Raw genomic sequence first — 19,894 nt, 5'->3', positions numbered from 1 at the left:
CTGATGCTTCAAGCTTTGCTTAAGGAGCAGCTACATGAGACATAAAAGCACAATGTGTGTGGGACTGCAAGGACAGATTCAAGCACATAAATATCAAGGGGATGCTTGTCCTGATCAAGACACTCCATTCTGTCATCTTTGGTTCCTGGACCTCTTCAGATGTTCCAGGTAATACTACAGTTATGTAGCACGTCAACAAAAACAGTAGGGGGGAACCAAGTCATACCCCTTTTGCACACTATCCACATTTGTTTGGGGTATAGGTTCATGGCACAGTCTCACTCTGCAGGCATCCTTCATTCAGCCAGAGTAAAATTGTGTGGCAGATAAGCTGAGCAGGACCAGACTAGAACTTTATGAATGGAAACTAGATCAGGGAATCTTTCAATGTTTGATCTGTCTGAAGTAGACCTCTCTGCCTCTTCTCTGAACAATCAATTGTCAAGATTCTTTTCCAGGACTTCATGTAACAAGACCTAGAAGGCAGATGCCTTTTCTTATTTCCGTATACTTTGCCACCCTTTCCACTAATGTCCAGTGTACTTTTGAAGATTCGGAAAGGATCCCACAAGATCACTGTTGTGACTCCTTTCTGTCCCAGGCAACTGTGGTGATCCTTTCTTTTGGAAGTGGCTAGGGACAGTTAACACAAGATTCTTCACAGATTGAATCCACTCATACAAGAGCAGGGCTGTTTGATTCACCCTGACATCAATCAACTTTAGTTGACTGCCTGGATGATAGGGTCTTAGGCACGTCTTTCCGGAGGATATGTAGCTGGTACTAATGGAGACAAGAAAGCCTGCTTCTACAGAATCCTATATTAGCAAGTGGAAAAGGTTTTCTAGTTGCTGCCAACAACTTAATCAGCACCCATTCAAGGCTAGTTTGTTCTCTGGTTTTACAGTATTTTGTGTGTGTTACTGTCCTATGGCATTTCTCATTCCTTTGGCAAGTTTCATTTATCTGTCATTTCAGCATGTCTTCCCATGGATCCTCCACTTTCAATGCAGTCTTGTGTCAGACTGTTTTTGAAAGGTGCTATGCACAAGAGGTCTCCGAGTAAACCAGTGGCCTGCCCTTGGGATCTTAATTTTGTGTTAGAGAAGCTAGCACTTGCTTCATTTGAAGCAGCTAACCTGGCTGACTTGTGGTTCTTAACATGGAAAACAGTTTTACGGATTGCTCCGACCTCTGCAAGAAGAGTATCCAAGTTGCAAGGTCTTATGGCGAGTCAACCCTATTTCTTAGGTTTGTAGGTGTGTACTAGGCTGATGGCCCTGGAGCCTTTACAAGCCTAGTCTGTAAAAGTGCCCTGTCCCTGAACAGGGTTTCTTTGAGAAGTAATACTTTTATGCTAAAGTAGTATCCAAGTTTTTTTTAAGCCAAACTATCAGTCTTCCTGTTTTCTTTCTTGAACCTAAAATGAGGGAGAATGGATATTCCTTACCTTGAATGTTCACAGACAACTCTGATCCTATTTTGACAGAACTAAATCTGTCAGATGATCTGATCAGTTGTCCATTTCTTGTGAAGGTAAAGAAGGGCATCCAGTGTGAAACCAGACTATTTCCAAATAGTTGTCTAAGGCTGTTACCTTTTATTATGCTCCTCATAATAAAACTATTCTGGGCAAGTTCAAGGCCCACTCTGTCAGGGCCCCGACTTCATCTATGGCTTTTTGGAAAGGACTGGATTATAGAAGTATTCTAGCAGCTGCCACTTTATTTTTTATTCATACTTTTACAACGCAGTATAAATGTGATTCCTTTTCTAGGTCCAGGTCATGATTTATTTATTTATTTTCATTTGTTTACTGGGATAGTCCTTTTGGGTATAAGCCCATTTTCAGCGGAGTCGTGGGGAGAAAAGCTCCACAAATATGATGTACATTAATATACAGAAAAAGTTGCATTAAAAAAGAGAGAGATACAATAGATTTGCTAGGACTATTCTTCAGGGGCTCCTGGACTCCTCTCCTTCCACCTCCCAAATGTAGTAAGCTAGGATAATCTACCCATATAGCTAATGCCACTGACCCAGTGATCAGTATTATGAACATAGTACAGTTGTGTAAGTAAACGTATCATAACAGTAGATGTCCAAATGATCACTGCTATAGTAGCTGCTTCTTCCATCTCCTATGTTTTGTGTGTTTATAAGCCAGGGTGTGGGCATTTATTATTTTGTTTTTCATAGGACTGTCTTTTCAGGGCTCAGCCTCCCTCTGGCTGTTGACAGGAAAGCTCTGAAGGGCTTGGCACCCATACTTGGCTTTTAGTCAGCTTGAGATACTTGACAGTTTGGGTGTGTGTAAGGTCCCCTGACACTTTGCAAGCTGGTTGGCTGTTGTATCCTTGGCAGGATATAACCCATATAGCGAAGGCTATTGCAGCAGTGATCATTCGAACATAAAATGTTTTATGGTAGGTTTAAGTACACTTGTGTACTTTCCTGTTGCAAGCATAATTTGGCTGCAGAAGAGAATGCTCTTTGCTTAGGCAAGTAGCAAGCAGTAGGGAAGTGGTGTAGTAGAGACCATTAAGTATCCACTGTTCTGACTGTAAGCTGATAAACTGAGGATGCACAGGATAGCCCTTCTCCAATTTTTAGCCAGCTGACCTAGAAAGATCATCAACTGGTTGAACAGCAAGTTCCAAGAATGATAAAGTGAGGACAAACTAGATGTCCCTCCACCCATTTTTAACAGTCTTTAAGAATGCTTGAGCAGTTGTACTTGGTCTGTTTGAAATTTGAATAGGGAAATGTTTTGTTCCAGTTTCAGATGCATATTGTTTCTCTGTTGCAGCAATTCCCAAAATCCGCTTAGAAGCACTTCATGTTTGTGGTGTGGATGAAATGAGCACGCAGGATTTATTTGAATATTTTAAGGAGTACCCACCTGCTCATATCGAGTGGTTAGATGACAACTCATGTAAGCACCATTTTATTCAAATGTTTAAAGGAATCTTTTAGAAAATAAAATTGTTAAATGCATTTCTCCTAATTTTTTCATTTTGTTTGTACAGGTATGATGTATTAAGTTTGTAGTACATAAATTGTGAGCATTGTGCAGCGTTTAGTAGCACTGTGTATGCCAGATTTCTAAGTACTGTTCTCGTGCTGTTCTGTATTTTGTGGTGTAGCTTAGCATGCCTTGTGTTTGAACTGTGAGACAGTTAAATACAAAGTGCTGACCTGAACAGAGCTTTTATTAATGGTGTGTTTAATCCTGTAATGTAATCTGGCTGTAAACTGCATGATGTCAGGTAAATCTTGGAAGAACAGAAGTGGGGAGGACACATGCAGTCACCAGAAGATCAAATAGCATTCCAGTCACTAGACAGAAGATCGTTGCTTATATGGCACAACTTTTTCAGCATGGAGGAAAGCTGAGCAATCCTGTTGTGGAATGGCATGACGCTGAATGATTGAATGGTAGGCAGCCTTTTTGCAGAGTTAAAGCATTACTGTTCAGCTTGCCATTTGCATCTAACTATAGTTATCTGCTAAAACAGTGGCTATTTTATTCATTTCATTCCAAGGTATTCATTTGATGATAAAACAAAGCCTTTCTTTATTCTGTAGTATTTAAAAACATAGTTTGTTGATCCTGTTCAAGTTGCATTCTATAGTTTTACTTTGTTTCCTGTTTATTATTGTTGTTTGAGTGATATTTCAAGGTAAACTAGTGCATGTTTTATCAAGTTATCAAAGATCAGTACACTGTAAAACTAAAGGTGACAGCACGAGGGCCTAATCAGAAACCACAGTGTTCATATTTGCTTTTCATTAAAGGTCTGCTGTGCACCATAACACCATTTCCTCTTCTCAGAATATATGTTTGTTATAAAATGTCTTTTCTACCATATGTAAAGAAGTTATGTCTTAAGTGTTTTTCCTCTTCTGTGACATTTCTGTGCTGTTCAGCTTCCTAAATGCACAAAATGCTGGATGTTCTGTAATCCTATCTCGCCTTCATTCTTACATATGGGATCGGAGCCAATCCTGGGCTCCAACTCAGCCTATTTACAAGCTGGAAATCTTCTAGTTGGCTCGTGGCTAGGCAGGTATCCCATGGTGCACCAGTACAATCTCCAGATCTCGTTTGCCACGTCGATGAGTTTGGTTGTGCTTCTCTTTGGCTGTGGCTAAGTTTTGCATTTATTCAAAATTTATTCAAAATTTTTTTGACTGTTTTAGACTGTTGCATCATTGTTTAGTCATAGCGTAGTTTGCAATTTAGAATAGTTAGTCTTTATAATTGCACCATGTGTGTGCAATCTCTTGGTACATTGGCCTCTTGGCCTCATAGTATTGTTATCCTGTGTGCTGGTTTTTGTGTTTATTAATAGACTTAGTATTTGTAGGCGCCTTTTGCGCTCGGACTGTTTTTTTGTTCTTAAGCATAAGTCAAAGTTTTTTGCGGATTCCCGCTTGCTAAATTGTTACAGTTGTTAACAGAAAGAGGTTCTGTTTTATTTACTTAGTCATAAGTCTGAGTTTTTTGTGGATTCCCGCTTGCTACATTGGTTAGTGTTAACAGAGCGAGGTTCTGTTTCCTTGTTGAGTATTTTGATAGTTTACACTTATTCCTGTTTGCGTGTATGACTTCTCTGCTTATTGTAACTTTCCCTAGGTCTGTTTTAGTTAGAAGACCTAGTTTTTCCATTTCCTTTCCTGCCCGGGTTAGGCTTGTTTAAGTTAGAGGACCTAGTCCTCTCCCTTTTTCTGTGTGTGTGTGTGTGTGTGTGTGTGTGTGTGTGTGTGTGTGTGTGTGTGTGTGTGTGTGTGTGTGTGTGTGTGTTCATCTCTGTGAGACTGTCTAAAGAAAGTAAGGACCATAAGCCATCTGGCTTTAAGAAATGTATTAAATGCTCACAGAAGATGTCCATAACGGATGGCCACAGTAACTGCGTTTACTGTTTGGGGGCCATCCATTTACAGGAAACTTGCTTATTTTGCCACTCTTTCAGTGCTAGGGTTTTGCAAGAAAGGAAAAATAAGCTCATCCTAAAAGGTCTTCTTAAAACTTCCTTTGAGGAAGATTTGGCTAGTTCTTCCTCCTCTTCTAGATCTCTGGGATCTAAAAAGGAAAAGTCTAAGTCCTCTAAGAGGCCCTCCCTGGCACCGGCTGGTGTCTCGGAGCCACCTCTTAAAATCACAGTCGGACAAGTCCACTGTCTCATCGGCTCCACAGAGCTCGGTGCTGCTTTAGAGCAGTACTGTGTTTACAGGGTCAGACCCAAGTAGCTCGGAGCCGACTGCTGAGACTATCTCACAGAGCCAATCTATGGATCCTCTACCAGTTTCCCCTGTGAAGTCTCCGATATTGCAGAGATCCCGCTCTCCTACTCTGTCCTCCAGGTCTTCCAGGAGTTTATCGGAAGATGATGTGGAGATGGTAGTGCTGAGACTTTTGAAGTCATCTGCTTTACCTAAATTATTGTTGTCTCCGACCCAGTCGGTTCCAGAGCCACTTGAGTCCGTTAAGCCCCCTTTAGTCTTTCCTCCTCTGAGCCATGCTGGTCTTTCGGAGCTGGAGTGTTTGGTACGACTGGTGGAACCCTCTGCTCCAGCTCCCCCTGTGGATGTTTCGGAGCCGAGTTCCTTTCCGACACTCTCTGTGCCATCCGTGGTGTCTAGGAGCTGAAGCTCCCCGGTCGGCCTCGACAGGGATGCCTGGAACCGATCCTCTTCGGTTCAGAGTCTTTTTCTCGGCAAGGATGAGTTCGGATCCTACGTCTATCTTGGAGCCGATGGCTCTGGCGCCAATGGCATCCTAGGTCTCCCCGGAGCCAGAGAGGTCGGCATTCGAGATGGAGTGTGTTGTCCCGATCTTCAGCTCCTACCAGGGGTACCGACACTCTTCCCCCTAAAGCACCTACTTCTGTCTCCGTTCCTACTCTCTCCATGGACAGCAGTGATCCTCTGCCTCAAAAGCCACCAGCCGGTGGCCCCCACTCTTCCGAGACCTCCCCGGAATATCCTTCGGAGGAGCCCCACGGAAGAGGACAAGTAAGAGGAAGCATGTAGACTCACAGGATGAGTCTCTGACACTGTCCTAGAGTCAGAAGGGTCCCCAAGTCGTCCTCTGATGTCTCCTTCATAGACATCCTGGAAATCCTTAAACAGAGGTGCGGCTGGCCCACTGTCACCCCTTCTGATGAGTCAGTGTACCTGAAGGCTTTCGGGTCTCAACCTTCAGCCTCTTGGGTGTCTCTACCCTTTGACGAACTGATGGAGTTAGTCGAAAGGTGTGGGATACTCCTGATGCCATGGAACCAGTCCCCAGGAGACTGAATAAGTTTCTTGCTGCACTCTCAGAAAAGGATTTTTTGTCTAAAGGTGTTCCCATAGATGCCATGGTGGTGGCGGTGGCCACTAAGAAGGAGCTAGCTGAGACTACTTCTGTCCATCCGTCGAATAAGGAGTCTCGAGCGATGGACAGATACAGGAAGCGTATCTTCTCTTCAGCGATATTTGCCCTTAGATCGCTGAACTTACCTTACTCACTTCACAAGGCTTCAGAGAGATGATCTTAAAGAATTAGGAGATTCTCTACAAGGTACATGTACTGAGGGAGTCCCTGAAAAGGTGTCTGCCCAGTTGTCCACATTGAACTCTATCGTCAACTCGTCCATGCGGCTTATTTTGTATGCAGCCGATGGGGCGAGTAGAGCAACGGGTTAAGTAATTTTCCTAAGGCGTCATTCCTGGATGCGTTTGTTTAACTTTGCGGAACTGTTAAAGTCTACCTTTACCAATGCCCCCTTCGGTTCCTCATTGTTTGGATCCAAGGTAAAGGACACACTGGGTGTGAGCAAGAAGGAAAAAACACTCTCTGCCGTGGGAGTACGTTTTACTGTTCCTTCTAGACCATATCCTAAGCGTCAGAGGGGCAGTAAAGTGTGATTCAAGAAGTCCCAGAGATTTTTCCAGGATGCACAGGGTGACTCCTCCTTCAGAGGCAGAGGAGGAGGAGGAAAATGGTAGTCGTCGCACTAGAGGCATGGGTGGTCCGCAAAACCAGGGAGGTCATGATTCCTTTCGGGGCCAGCCTTACCGGCACTCCTGATGTGGGGCCCGACTGTGCTTCTCTGGGGCCGGTCGGGGTTGCATTTCTTTGTATCCAGAAGTTTGGCTGGGTATCACTCAAGACAAGTGGATACAAAGAATTATTAGAGGTTATGTCATACCCTTTTCCCTTCAACCTTTTGTTCCCAGAAAGATCCCGGATGTTCCACCCAATCACAGGGATCAGGCAACTGTGGAGGTCAACAAGTTGCTGTCAAAAAGAGTCATCCAAACCATCCCAGCAGACCAAATAGGATCCGGAACTTACGCCAGATTCTTTTTAGTGCCAAAACGTACAGGAGACTGGTGGATCATCTTGGACCTCAGCCGATTAAACAAATCGGTAAAGAAGGACAAGTTCCAGATAGTGACACTGCAGTCTATACTCTCATTATTAGGGAAAGACAGTTGGATGTGCTCAATCGATCTCCAAGACGCCTACTACCACATAAAAATGGACAGGGTGTCAAGGAGTCATCTACGCTTCTGGCTGGGAACCAGTCATTACCAGTTTCGTGCTCTGCCCTTTGGTCTCACCACAGCCCCCAGTGTGTTCACCAAGTGTATGGCGGTAGTGACAGCTCACCTGAGACGTTGAGGATTCCAGGTGTTTCTGTATCTGGATGACTGGCTCTTGATCGCCCCCACCAGGCATCTACTTCTTCAGACCAGGGACGCTACCATTCAGCTTTGTGCCCAGCTGGGAATTTCTGTAAATTGGGAAAAATCTGCCTTATTGCCCTCTCAATCTGTGATTTTTATAGGCGCAGAGATAGACACAGTAGACATGTTGGCTCGTCTTCCTGTAGAAAGGGTGCAGAATCTGGTTCTTCAAATTGATCGTCTTCTCCCCTTACGAAAGGTCAAAGCCAAGACTATTCTGCAGCTTCTAGGGACCATGGCTTCCACCATATTACTAGTGCCACTAGCCAGACTACACGAGGATTCTTCAGTGGCTGCTGTAGTCCCAATGTTCTTTTTAGCACCTGCCATTATCTCATCACATTCTGCTGATAGACTCTTGCAAGAAGGACCTTCTTTGGTGGACTCTACCCAATCAGTTAACCATGGGCACTTAATTTGTTCCTCCTCAACCCGTTGCCACTATGACCACAGATGCCTCACAGGGTGGAGGGGGCATTATCTAGGCAGGACTGTCCAAGGCACATGGCAAGATCACTAGGCTCACCTGCATATCAGCGTTCTAGAGATGAGGGCGGTGCTCCTGGCATTGCAAGCAGTTCACGACCTTCTGCCTCTGGGGACTATTGCAATACAATCAGACAGCATGTCGGTAGTATCAACAAACCGGGTGGAACCAGATCTTACCCACTCTGTCGAGTAGCCATTCGAGTTTGGAAATGGGCAATATCTTCCCAGCGTTTTCTGGTGGCAACGCACATTCTGGGGACAACCAATGTGATAGCCGACCAGCTCAGCCTGGCAATCCTGATGCCTCACGAGTGGTCTCTGAAACAGCGGAACATATTTTCCGCAGATGGGGACAGCCTTGCTGTGTGATCTCTTTGCCAGCCCAATCAATGCCAAATGCAGCAGCTACTTCTCCCTCATCCCCCCTCCGGGGGAGTCACCGAGAGACGTACTTGTTCACGATTGGCCCCTGGGTCTCCTTTATGCTTTTCCTTCCTTTCCTCTCATTCCCAAGGTTATTCAGAAAACAAAACGGCTGGGAAGCAAACTGATCGTCATTGCTCCTTACTGGCCTCGTCAGGTTTGGTTCCCTTTCCTTGGGCCTCTTCTCCTAGACGATTCTTGGATTCTGGACCCAGTTTCAGATCTGTTGACTCACATGGTCAGGTTCGCTTCACTCCTCCTTACAGGCCCTCAATTTGACAGCATGGCTCCTCCAGTTCCATCCCTAGTCAGGCTTCATGACTTCTCCCCCTCTGTGACTCATATCCTTACGTCTTCTCATAAACCTTCCACCAGGAGACTTTATTTCAGCAAATGGAGAAGATTTTTATCTGGGCGGAGAAAATGAATGTTGACCCTTACACTGCGTCCATCCCAGTGGTTTTGGAATTCTGTCTGAGCTTTTTCACCATGGATCTGCGGCTGCCACTATCAGAGTTCACTTGGCAGCGATTTCAAATTTTCATCTAGGCTTTCAAAATTCTAATCTGATGTCACGTAGGCGGTGCAAAACTTTCCTTAAAGGTGCCACCTTGTTAAGACCCCCATTTCAAGAACCTGTTGCCTCATGGAATTTAAATTTTGTGTTATCCAAATTAGCTTCTCTGCCCTTTGAGCCTTCTCATTCATCCCCTTTGAAATTTCTATCTTGGAAGACTTTGTTTCTGGTGGCTATCACGTTGGCCAGACAGGTGTCAGAGTTACAAGCATTGTCTGCAAAACCCCCTTACCTGATTTTTCACAAAGACAGTGTCCCTTTGTACTAATCCTTCCTTTGTCCCCAAGGTCTGTTCCCATGCCACCTTGAATCAATCCATAGAACTTCCGGTGTTCTTTCCTAATCATTCCAATGCAGCTGAATATAGATTTCATCAGCTGGATGTCCATAGACGATTATATTTTTATTTGCACCAAACTAAGGAAATCAGATCAATTATTTCCTTTTCCGAATCCAGGTCAGGCTTACCAGTTTCCAAAGTAACACACACTAATTGGATTTCTAGCTGTATAGCTTATGTTTACAACTTTGAGGGTAGACCTTTACCCTTTAAAATCAAGGCTCGTTCTACCAGATCTCAGTCTACCTCTGCAGCCTTTCAAGCCAGGGTCCCACTTAATATTTGTGCAGCAGCAACGTGGGCTACCCCTCACACTTTTATTACTCATTACAAATTGGATTTAACCTCCAGGGGTAGAGCTTCTTTTGATTCCATGGTACTCTAGTATTTTTCATTGAGCCACCCAAGCATAAGGCGCTAAGGACGCTGTCCCATATGTAAGAATGAAGGCGAGATAGGACTACAGAACATCAAGAAGTTATGTACTCACCATAACGTTCTATGTTTGTAGTTCGTCTCACACTTCATTCTTATGAACCCACCCTCCTACCCCCATCCTGGAAGTACCTGGAGACAGAAAAATATTATCTTTTTTTATGGAGACCTTTTAGTATTGGCTTCATTTGCATATTTATTGTTCTCTCCTAGTTAGCAGCAAACAAGATCTGGGGATTGTACTGGTGCACCATGGGATACCTACCTAGCCACGAGCCAACTAGAAGACTTCCAGCTTGTAAATAGGCCGAATCGGAGAAGAGGATCAGCTCTAATCCCATATGTAAGAATGAAGTGCGAGATGGACTACAAACATGGAATGTTATGGTGAGTACATAACTTCTTTTTTTGGATGTAATCTCACAGATACTTTTGGATGGGTCTATGTTCAGTCCTCGACTAGGAAAAGCATTGAACAGCAGGTTTCGTCAAGCATGCTGTTTTTCGAGCCATTCGAGTAAGATAACATTACAGTAGAGATCAGGAAATTTGCCCTTTCCCACTGTAGTGCGATCTCGGAGTTGGTGTATATAATTAGCAGGTGGTGTAGGTGGAGTTCAGTGAACGGAATTTCCAGTGTAATACTGTTCAACGATTTTTCGATTTGATGACTGAACATAGACTCGTTTTGGATTTTGTCTCTTTGGCTGTTTCATCATGTTGGCCATCGCATCCCAAGGGTTTAGCCTAGGAAACGCTCAGAAAACAAGCAGTTTGTTTTCTTTGTCCCACTGGAGTCATAAGCTTCTTAAGTCTCTGGAGATTTGAAGATCTTCTACTGTATAGTGTCATCAATAGTTGGCTTCTTTCCCTCCCATTGGCCTGTAAACTTTTTTGAGCCTTTATGTATTCGCAGCTCTTTTTCTTGGCTGTGTGAGCGAGCAGCTGTTGCTGGAATACCAAGGATTCTATTATCACTACAGACAGAAGGAGTGAAGGAGGAGCCCTTGCTGCTAATACGTAGTTTTAAAAAAAAAAATCAAATTCCTCCATCTGCCTTTGTCATTTATTGAACAGTAGGACTGGTCCAGGGATCCTCTTCAGCAATGGCCTACTAAGCACTCTTCTGTTGCTAAAGAAGAAATTGCTAATTAGAGTATGCTAAACATGACAAAAGAGCACAGACCAGTGTGTCAGTGGGCACAGAACTTAATTTCTTTTCAGAAATTATGAATGTAAGTAGGAAGTATGGGTTGTTGTCACTCTGTAAACAGGCAAAATATTTGAAATAAAATAATGTCTCATCTTTTGTGAAATTAGAGTGCATTCTGGGAATACAAAAGTACAGCTTAAAAAAATAATGCAGTTATATTCTGTGGAGACACTGCATTTTGGGAGAGAGAAAGCTCAGGTAAGCACTTTAGTTTCGCCATCCTGGAAATATTGTAAGTGCTGTATATTTACTAGTATTTCATAAAGTGTTTGTGTATATATATATATATATGTACACACACACACACACATATAGCTACAGATAAACATGCATACATATGTACAGTTTATGAATGTTATTGATGCAATTTAAGTTGTGCTGCCTTTTTTAATGTTTTTCTGGGTAGATTACCGTGGTTGTTTATCTGAGAAGCCATTGCTGTATTAGGACAGAGGCACAAAGAATGTAATGTTAAAGGGAGATATGATATTGTAAATTAAACAGTGCAGTAGATGAGGCAAAAAAAAAATTCTTATTTCTTGAAACTGACTGAACCCCACCAGTCCAGGTTAGAAATGGCATGTCATTTGTTTGACTTGTTTAATTATAAAGGGAGTTGCTTTAGAACTGACAGTTTGCTTCTGCAGGCCTATCTGATGAGGTTCTTTTCATTCATTCCTTAACTGATGGGTTCAGATCTGAGACTCTGATCCAACTCTGCTATTTCTACCAGATCATTGGATCCAAAAACGTTTGTGCCCCTTCCTTTACCCATAATACCCCACCAACCTAACATACCCCAGATCTTGTTTGCCACCATTCAGTTTCAGATATGGATACTGTTGCCCTTGAGCTTTGGAGTTACATTTAGTGCTTTTTGTGAGTTATTGAATTAGAAGAAAATATAAAAAAAAATGTAAGTCTCCCACCTCCCACTCTTAATCTTTTTAGCCAGTTTGTGTGTACCTTTCTGCTACCATTTTTGGTTCTCCCCTTAAAGTACCATCATTGGTACTCTCTTCCTTTCGACTACTCATTTGAGTGCGTTCTACCATTGTTAGATCCTTTCACTTTATATCTTCCTATTTCCTTCTCCTTTCAAAAAAAAAAAAAAAGTTTCATCTATTCTTAGTGTCTTTAAGTAGTTGTCGTTTCAGATAAAAATGCTGGCAATCCTGCTGGTTTCAGAAAGTGTGTTACCTGTGGCCATAAGCTTCCGAACTCGGATGCCCACAGGGAATGCATTTATTGTTCATGACCCGCAGACTTGGATGTGGATTGTTTAATCTGTTGACTGGAGAAATAAATTAGTGTTGAGAGGCCTTCTTCCTTTTTCCTTTACTTCTTCACTTGCTGGGACTCAAACCCCTACCAAAAAACTTGGCCAGGGGAGGTCAGATTCAGGTGCCAAGGAAAAAGGGTCACATAAGAGATTCCGTAGACTGTTCTTCCTTGTCTGCTCCTTCACCGGAGCCTTCTTCTGTAATGCATAAAAAGTCAGATCTGACTGCCTTGGATTAGAGCGCTTCAAAGTCTAGATTTCCTCAGAGCTGCATGCCTCTGTTCCTGTTGGATCTAGTTAGTTTGTGGCTCCCTTCACCTTTCCTGGAGGGATTTCCCTATAGTCATTCCAGGCCTTTATCCACCACATTATCTCTTAGATTTTCCAGAAGCTGATGTGGACAGGATAATGAGGAAATTTCTCAGAGCGCCCATCCAGATGAAGGTACTCCCAGTTCCGACTCCCACTAGAGTCTTAAGCCATCCTTTGTCCATTTCCCCCTTGATATTTTCTTCTCCGATCCAACCAGCTATTTCAGATCCCAGACCACTGGGCGTGTCCTCATCAGATCCGAAGACAGTCTGTTCTTTAACTCTGATTTGATTTCCCTGAGTCACCTGGCTCCGAGCCTTTCGGAATAGGAAGACTCTGATCTGAAGTTTTGGCTCTTTGGGGGGGGGGTCGAATCCAAACTTTCAGAACCATCTCGTCTTCTCTGGGCTTTAGTGCTGGACAGCTTGAGTCGACTCCCTCCTTGAGTGGAGTGCTGGTGAGGTTGCAGCAGCCGATGGTTCAGGAACTTTCGGCCCCTTTGCCATCGACTTCATTGTCCCCTAGGCATTCTGCCTTTGAGGTTGTGGAGAGGGCTTTCTCTTCATCTAGAGAAGGGACATCTCTGCCTTCCTGGGATCAGACCACTTTACCACCTTTGGTTTTATGCTGTGAGCCTCTTCCATCCATTCCACTTGAACACCCAGCCCGGATTAGTCTCCAGGCGATCTGTCAGGACATCATGATGTCTTCTTATACTTCCACAGAGCACCCCACTGAGGAAGTCCCTCGGAAAGGAAAATGTAAGAGGAGACACTTAGATTCTCCTCGGGAATCTCTTACAGAGGATACCAGGTTTTGATGAGGGAGAGGTGTCTCCCAGATCTCCACCTGAAGACCTCACTTTTAGATAGACATCCTAGAACTTTTGAAACAAAAAGGTTGTTGGTCCACCAATAATCCCCTTCCAGGAGGAATCTTGTGTTCTGGAGGCTTTTGGGTATGGCCCATCTACTACTTAGGTGACTCCCTGGCCAGTGAACTCATCATTCTTGTTTCTCACCAGGCTTTGAACGAGCTGGATTCTGTAGAGCTGATTCCAAAAAGACTAGCCAAAATTCTAGTCTCCCCAAGGACTGGGCACACTGGAGCAAGAGAGTCCAAGTCAGTGCCATGGTTGTGGCGGCAGTCACCAAAAAAGCTTTCAGAGTTGTTTTGTTCATCCCCCTCACAGAGAGTCAGGTGCTTTGGACAGCATTGTAAACATGTATGTGCTTCAGAGACCTTTGCCCTCTGGTTGTTGAATTATCTGATACATTTTACGAGGTTGCAAAGAGAATTGATGAAAGAGCTTTCCAAATTTCTTTCTGGGTCCAGGATCTAAATAGAATCTCCTTGCAACTGGCAACCCTACAGTTTATTGCTAATGTATCCATGAGGTGGATCTCCCATGCAGGGGAAGGTACCTCACGGGCAGCAGGTTCAGGCATAGCCATTAGGAATGCCTGGCTGCGACTGTGGGATTTTGTGGCGCCCTTTAGGTCTTCATGCTCTCCATATGTGAGCAAGAGGGGAACGACCCCGTCTGCCGTGGGTGTATGTTTTCTCAACTCCTCAAAGACCTTTCAAAAGTTATCAGTGAGGTAGTAAAACGTGGTTTTGAAAATAACAGGGTCCTTTTTTAGACTCATATGGAGATAGTTCCCCCAGAGGCAGAGGGGGGAACTCAAGTGGAAGAAACTGTGTGGCAGAGGTGGCCCGCAGAACCAGGGCTTCAGGGTTTCCTTCTCAGATGAGCCCCATCAGCGCTCTTGAAGGGAAGCCCAACTATTTCCCAATGTCTGTCTGTAACAAAAGATGTTACATAGTCCAATCTCGCCTACATTCTTACCCGTGGGTTTGGCTCCGACTTGGCCATACTCTAGCTCAAAGTCTTTCAATTGGCTGGGTAAGAGGTATCCCATACTGCACTGCTCCCTTTCCCCAGATCTTGTTTACCGCTCACAAAGCTCAGACGTGGTCGCGCTCTTGGCTGTGGCCAAGTATTACTTTTGTGTCTTAATTGACTAATTTTGTGCTCCAAAAGCTATTTTCATAGCTGTATCTGCGTGTGTGTTGTGGTTGTTAAGCAGTTTTTGTGCTCCTTTTGTTTCTTTATCTACTTTACTGGTATCCCGTCAGCTATCTCCCTACGGGCTAGGCCCGTTTCAGTTAGAGAACCTAGTCCTCCCTTGGTTGTCTGTTTCCCTTCTGTGTTGTCTTGTGCTTAGGTACCTATCCCCTCCAGGCTAGGACTGTTTGTTACAGGACCTAGTCCTTCTTAGTGTTGCTTGTCCTTCAGGACCGTTTGAATTCGAGGTCCTGGTGTGTTGTCTGTAGTTTTAGTTATTGTTACCGTGCTTTTTGCTGGTTAGTCTGTGGTGTCGTATTTAGTATCCTGCCTACTATGTCTAAAGATACTAAAGAACATAAGCCTTTGGGCTTCAAGAAGTGTAATAAATGTGGGTACAAGATGTCTATTACCAATGGGCACTCGGTATATGTTTATTGTTTGGGGGTATACACCTTCAGGAATCTTGTGCTTTTTGTCATGCATTCAGCCCTCGTGTTCTTCAAGAATGGAAGAACAAGCTGATACTGAAGGGTCTACTGAAAACCTCCTTTGAGGAAGATTTAGAGAGGTCTTCTAGTGTTAAGTCCTCTCCCGCCAAAACATCTAAAGCAAAGAAACGTTCTCCTACTGTGACATCCTCAGCTCCTCTGTCTTCGGTGCTGAAGGAAGTTTCTGAAGCTACAGGTCCTACATCGGCTCCCTGTTTTTTGGAGCTGGTGACTGAGATGCTAGCTCGGAGCCAGTCTTCAGTTTTTAGACCAGTCTCTCCTCCTCGCAGATCTCCTTCTGAGAGGAGGTCTAGATCTCCCACCTTGTCCTCTAGGTCCTTCAGGACACTCTCTGATGTAGATGTGGATAGAGTGGTGCAGAGACAGCTCCAATCACCGGTGCTGGCTAAATTGCTTTCGGCTCCAGCCCAGTCGGCTCCGGAGCCAGTCACCCATCCATCATTGATAGATCCTCCGAGCAAATCCCAGCCTTCGGAGCCAGAGCGGTTGGCGCCGTATGATGCTTCTAAGTCGGCTCCGATGGCCCATCCCGGCTTGTCTACTCCGATCTCAGCTCCGACCCTGTCGACTCCAATCTCAGTTCCGACCCAGTCTGCCCTGTCCATGGGGTCCAGGACTCATGGTTCCTCGATCGGACCTGAAGGGGAGGCCTCGGGATGCTCTTCAGCTCCCGGCCTCCCACTCAGTGCTTCGGCTCGAGTGAGCCAGACTCTTGCTTTGGACCTTGTCCCCTCTGCTCCGAGAGATTCCACGGTTAGTCGATCTTCGGAGCCGGGTGGACCAGCTTTTGAGGTCATGCGGAGCGTGCTGGCCAGATCTTCAGCTGCATCATACATGTCTGACACTCTTCCCCCTCCGGCCCTGGTAACAGTCTCTGATTGCTCTCTATCTTTGGACAGCAGAGTCCCAAGGCCTCAGGAGACACCCATGAGTGGTCCCCCATTTTCTGAGGGCTCACCAGAGTTTGTGCCTGAGGAGCACCCCAGAAAAAGAATGTGCAAGAGGAAGCACTTAGACTCCCAGGAAGAGTCTGTCATGTCAGACACTGACCTCGAGGAATCGGAGGGGTCCCCCAAGTCGTCCTCTAAGGATATCTCCTTTTCTGATATCCTAGAGATCTTGAAACAGAGAGACGACTGCCCCTCAAAACCCCCCCTCTGAAGAGGAGTCAGTGTTCCTGACGGCCTTTGGGGCTCAGCCTTCCGCCTCCTGGGTCTCTCCACCCTTCGAACTCCTGGATCTAGTTTGTCGTAGGGTCTGGGAAACCCCTGACACTGTGGAACCAGTCCCCAGGAGACCCAACAAATTTCTGTCCTCCCCTGCTGACAGACTTTCTTACGAAAGGCGTCCCAGTAGATGCCATGGTGGTGGCAGCTGCCACCAAGAAGGAACTGGCTGAGATTTCATCTACCATCTTTCCCCCTAACAAGGAGTCTAGGACCATGGACCGGTATGGGAAGCGTATGTTTTCTTCAGCGGCCTTTACTTTCCGGAGGATAAAAGAGCTTGGAGATGCTCTGCAGTGGCTCAGAAGGTCAGTGTTCAGATGTCTACCTTAAATTCTGTAGCTAACTCCTCCATGAGGCTGATCTCCTACGCAGCCGAAGGAGCAAGTAGGGCAGCGAGTTCTGGAGTCTCTCTCAGGAGACACTCCTGGATGCACCTTTGTAATTTCACGGAGGCCTTTAAGTCTACATTCACCAGCGCCCCTTTTGATGGTTCCTCCTTGTTTGGAACCAAGGTGAAAGCCACTCCCACGGCAGACAGAGTTTTACCCTCTTGCTCGCACCTAGTGAGAGTCTGTTTTTCCATGCCTTCTAGACCTTATCCCAAGAGCCAGAAGGGTGGGAAAATGTTGTTCAAGAAATCGCAGAGATTTTTCCCTGACGCACAAAGTGAATCCCCCTCCAGGGGCAGGGGAGGGGGTGGCAACTCAGGTAGACGTCGCCCTAGAGGCAGAGGAGGCCCGCGTAACCAGGGAGACCGCGATTCCTTTCGTGGTCCTTCCTACCAGAGCTCCTGATGGGAGGCCCGACTGTGCTTCTCCGGGGCCAGTCGCGGGTCGCATCTCACTCTACCCAGAAGCCTGGCAGCACATCACTCAGGACCAGTGGGTATTAAAGGTTTATTTCCGGAGGATGTCACATTCCACCTCTCCCCCACCGATCAAAAGAATCCCAGATGTTCCACCCAATCAAAGGGATTCCGCAGCTTCAGAAATTCAAAAGCTGCTAGAAAAAGGAGCCATGCAGCATGTCCCCTCAGACCAGCTCGGATTAGGGACTTACTCCAGATTCTTTTTGGTGCCGAAAAGAACAGGGGACCTGAGACCCATCTTGGATCTCAGCCGCTTAAACCTCCACGCGAAGAAATGTGCTCCATTGACCTCAAGGATGCTTACTACCATATAAAAATGGACAGGACATCCAAAAGTCACCTACGCTTCCGGCTGGGAGCCAGTCATTTTCAATTTTGAGCCTTGCCCTTTGGTCTCACCACAGCCCCCAGGGTGTTCTCCAAGTGTATGGCAGTGGTGACAGCTCACTTGAGACGTCAGGGATTCCAAGTGTTTCCGTACCTGGACGACTGGCTCCTCTCTGCCACCACCAGGCATCTACTACTACAGATCAGAGATGCCACGATCAATCTGTGTCAGCAATTAGGCATCACTCTAAACTGGGAAAAGTCTGCCTTGTCGCCCTCACAGCGTGTCAACTTTATAGGCGCCGAGTTTGCGCATGAGGGCGTTTTTACCTGAAGAAAGGATTCAAGGTTTGCAACAACAGGTAAACGAGTTGCTCCCTTTAAAGAAAGTGAAGACAAAAACGGTTCTGAAATTATTAGGGATGATGGCCTCAACAATTATGCTGGTCCCTCTTGCGAGGCTACACGTGAGGCTCCTTCAGTGGATGCTCTTCCCCCAGTGGTCTCTACAAAATATGCCGCTTTCTCATCTCATAATGATCACAGACAGGTGCAAGCAAGATCTATGCTGGTGGCTTCACACCAGCAACCTCAATGCGGGGAAACCCTTCGTTCCATCCCCTCCTGTTGCCACAGTGACCATGGATGCCTCCCAGATGGGGTGGGGAGGGCATTATCTCGGCAGGATAGTCCAAGGCATGTGGCAAGAACACGAGATACATCTGCATATCAATGTCTTGGAGATGAGAGCAGTGCTACTAGCATTGCAAGCACTTCAGAGCTTTCTTCCTCTTGGGACTATTGTGATCCACTCAAATAATATGTCGATGGCATGGTATCTGAACAAACAAGGCGGTACCGGATCTTATCCCCTTTGCAGAGAGGCCATGCGAGTGTGGCAGTGGGCAGTGTCTTCCTCACGTTTTCTTGTAGCAACGCACATTCCGGGGAAGTCCAATGTGATCGCCGACAGGTTGAGCAGAGCTATTCTTATGCCTCACGAGAGGACCCTGAACAGTCAAGTTGCGGAGCAGATTTTCCACAGATGGGGTCAGCCTTGCTACAACCTATTTGCCAGTCCCCTGAATACCAAGTACAGCAGCTACTTCACCCTTATTCCCCCTCAGGGGGAGTCACCCAGGGATGCTCTGGTCCATGATTGCCCCCCCCTGTCTACTGTATGCCTTCCCTCCTGTTCCTCTGCTGACAAAGGTTATTCAGAAAGCGCAATCCTTGGGAAGCAGAATGATTCTGATTGCTCCACACTGGCCTCGTCAAATTTGGTTCCCCTTTCTCCATCCCTGTCTTAGGATGCACCCTGAATTCTGGACCCACAACCAGACCTACTGACTCGTATGTCAGGACAGTTCCATCCCTCTCTTCAAACCCTCCGGTTGACAGCCTGGCTACTCCACTTCCATCACTGATCAGGTTTCATCTTTTTCTCTGGAAGTGGTTCATATTGTATCTTCTTCCCATAAGCCTTCGACCAGGAAGATTTATTCCAGTAAATGGAAAAGATTCTCCATATGGGCTCATGAAAGGCAAATTGATCCTTACACAGCCCCGATCTCTTCAGTTCTGGAATTTCTTTCCATGCTTTTCAATCAAGGTTCAGCAGCTGCTACCATAAAGGTCCAGTTGACGGCTATTTCCACTTTTCATGTTGCCAATGAACCCAGTTTAATGGTACATAGACTTTGTAAGGCATTTTTGAAGGGCAGGGTGCTGCTTCGCCCTCCAGTCTTTGAACCGGTTATGCCTTGGGATCTAAATTTTGTGCTACAATGCCTCACCACTTCCCCCTTTGAGCCTGCAGCTACTTGTGACATGAAATATTTGACTTGGAAAACTATCTTCTTGGTAGCCATCACTTCAGCCAGGCGTGTCTCAGAGCTCCAAGCCTTGTCAATAAGACCTACTTACTTGATTTTTCACAGGGACAGGGTTTCCTTCAGACCAAAGCCTTCATTTATGCCAAAAGTGGCTTTGGTTAGTAATCTCAACCATTCCATGGAACTGCCTGTATTTTTTCCAGAGCTCTCTAATAGGGCAGAGTTCAAATTTCACCAGTTGGAT

The 19,894-nt window shown here is 45.5% G+C and overlaps 1 protein-coding gene across 1 annotated transcript in view; it reads left to right on the top strand.

Moving 5' to 3' along the window:
- NCBP3 (nuclear cap binding subunit 3) overlaps nt 1-19,894 on the top strand; it is a 1,620,559-nt gene that overhangs the window by 366,874 nt on the left and 1,233,791 nt on the right. The window contains exon 4 of the mRNA XM_044054866.1: nt 2,810-2,935. Within this exon, the coding sequence (XP_043910801.1) occupies nt 2,810-2,935 (126 nt within the window). The remainder of the gene's footprint in view (nt 1-2,809; nt 2,936-19,894) is intronic.

Source organism: Protopterus annectens, chromosome 13.part0 (genome assembly GCF_019279795.1).
Source record: "Protopterus annectens isolate FY-2018-M chromosome 13.part0, PAN1.0, whole genome shotgun sequence".
Taxonomy (NCBI): Eukaryota; Metazoa; Chordata; order Ceratodontiformes; family Protopteridae; genus Protopterus; species Protopterus annectens.
This window is presented reverse-complemented; position numbering and strand designations above follow the sequence as displayed.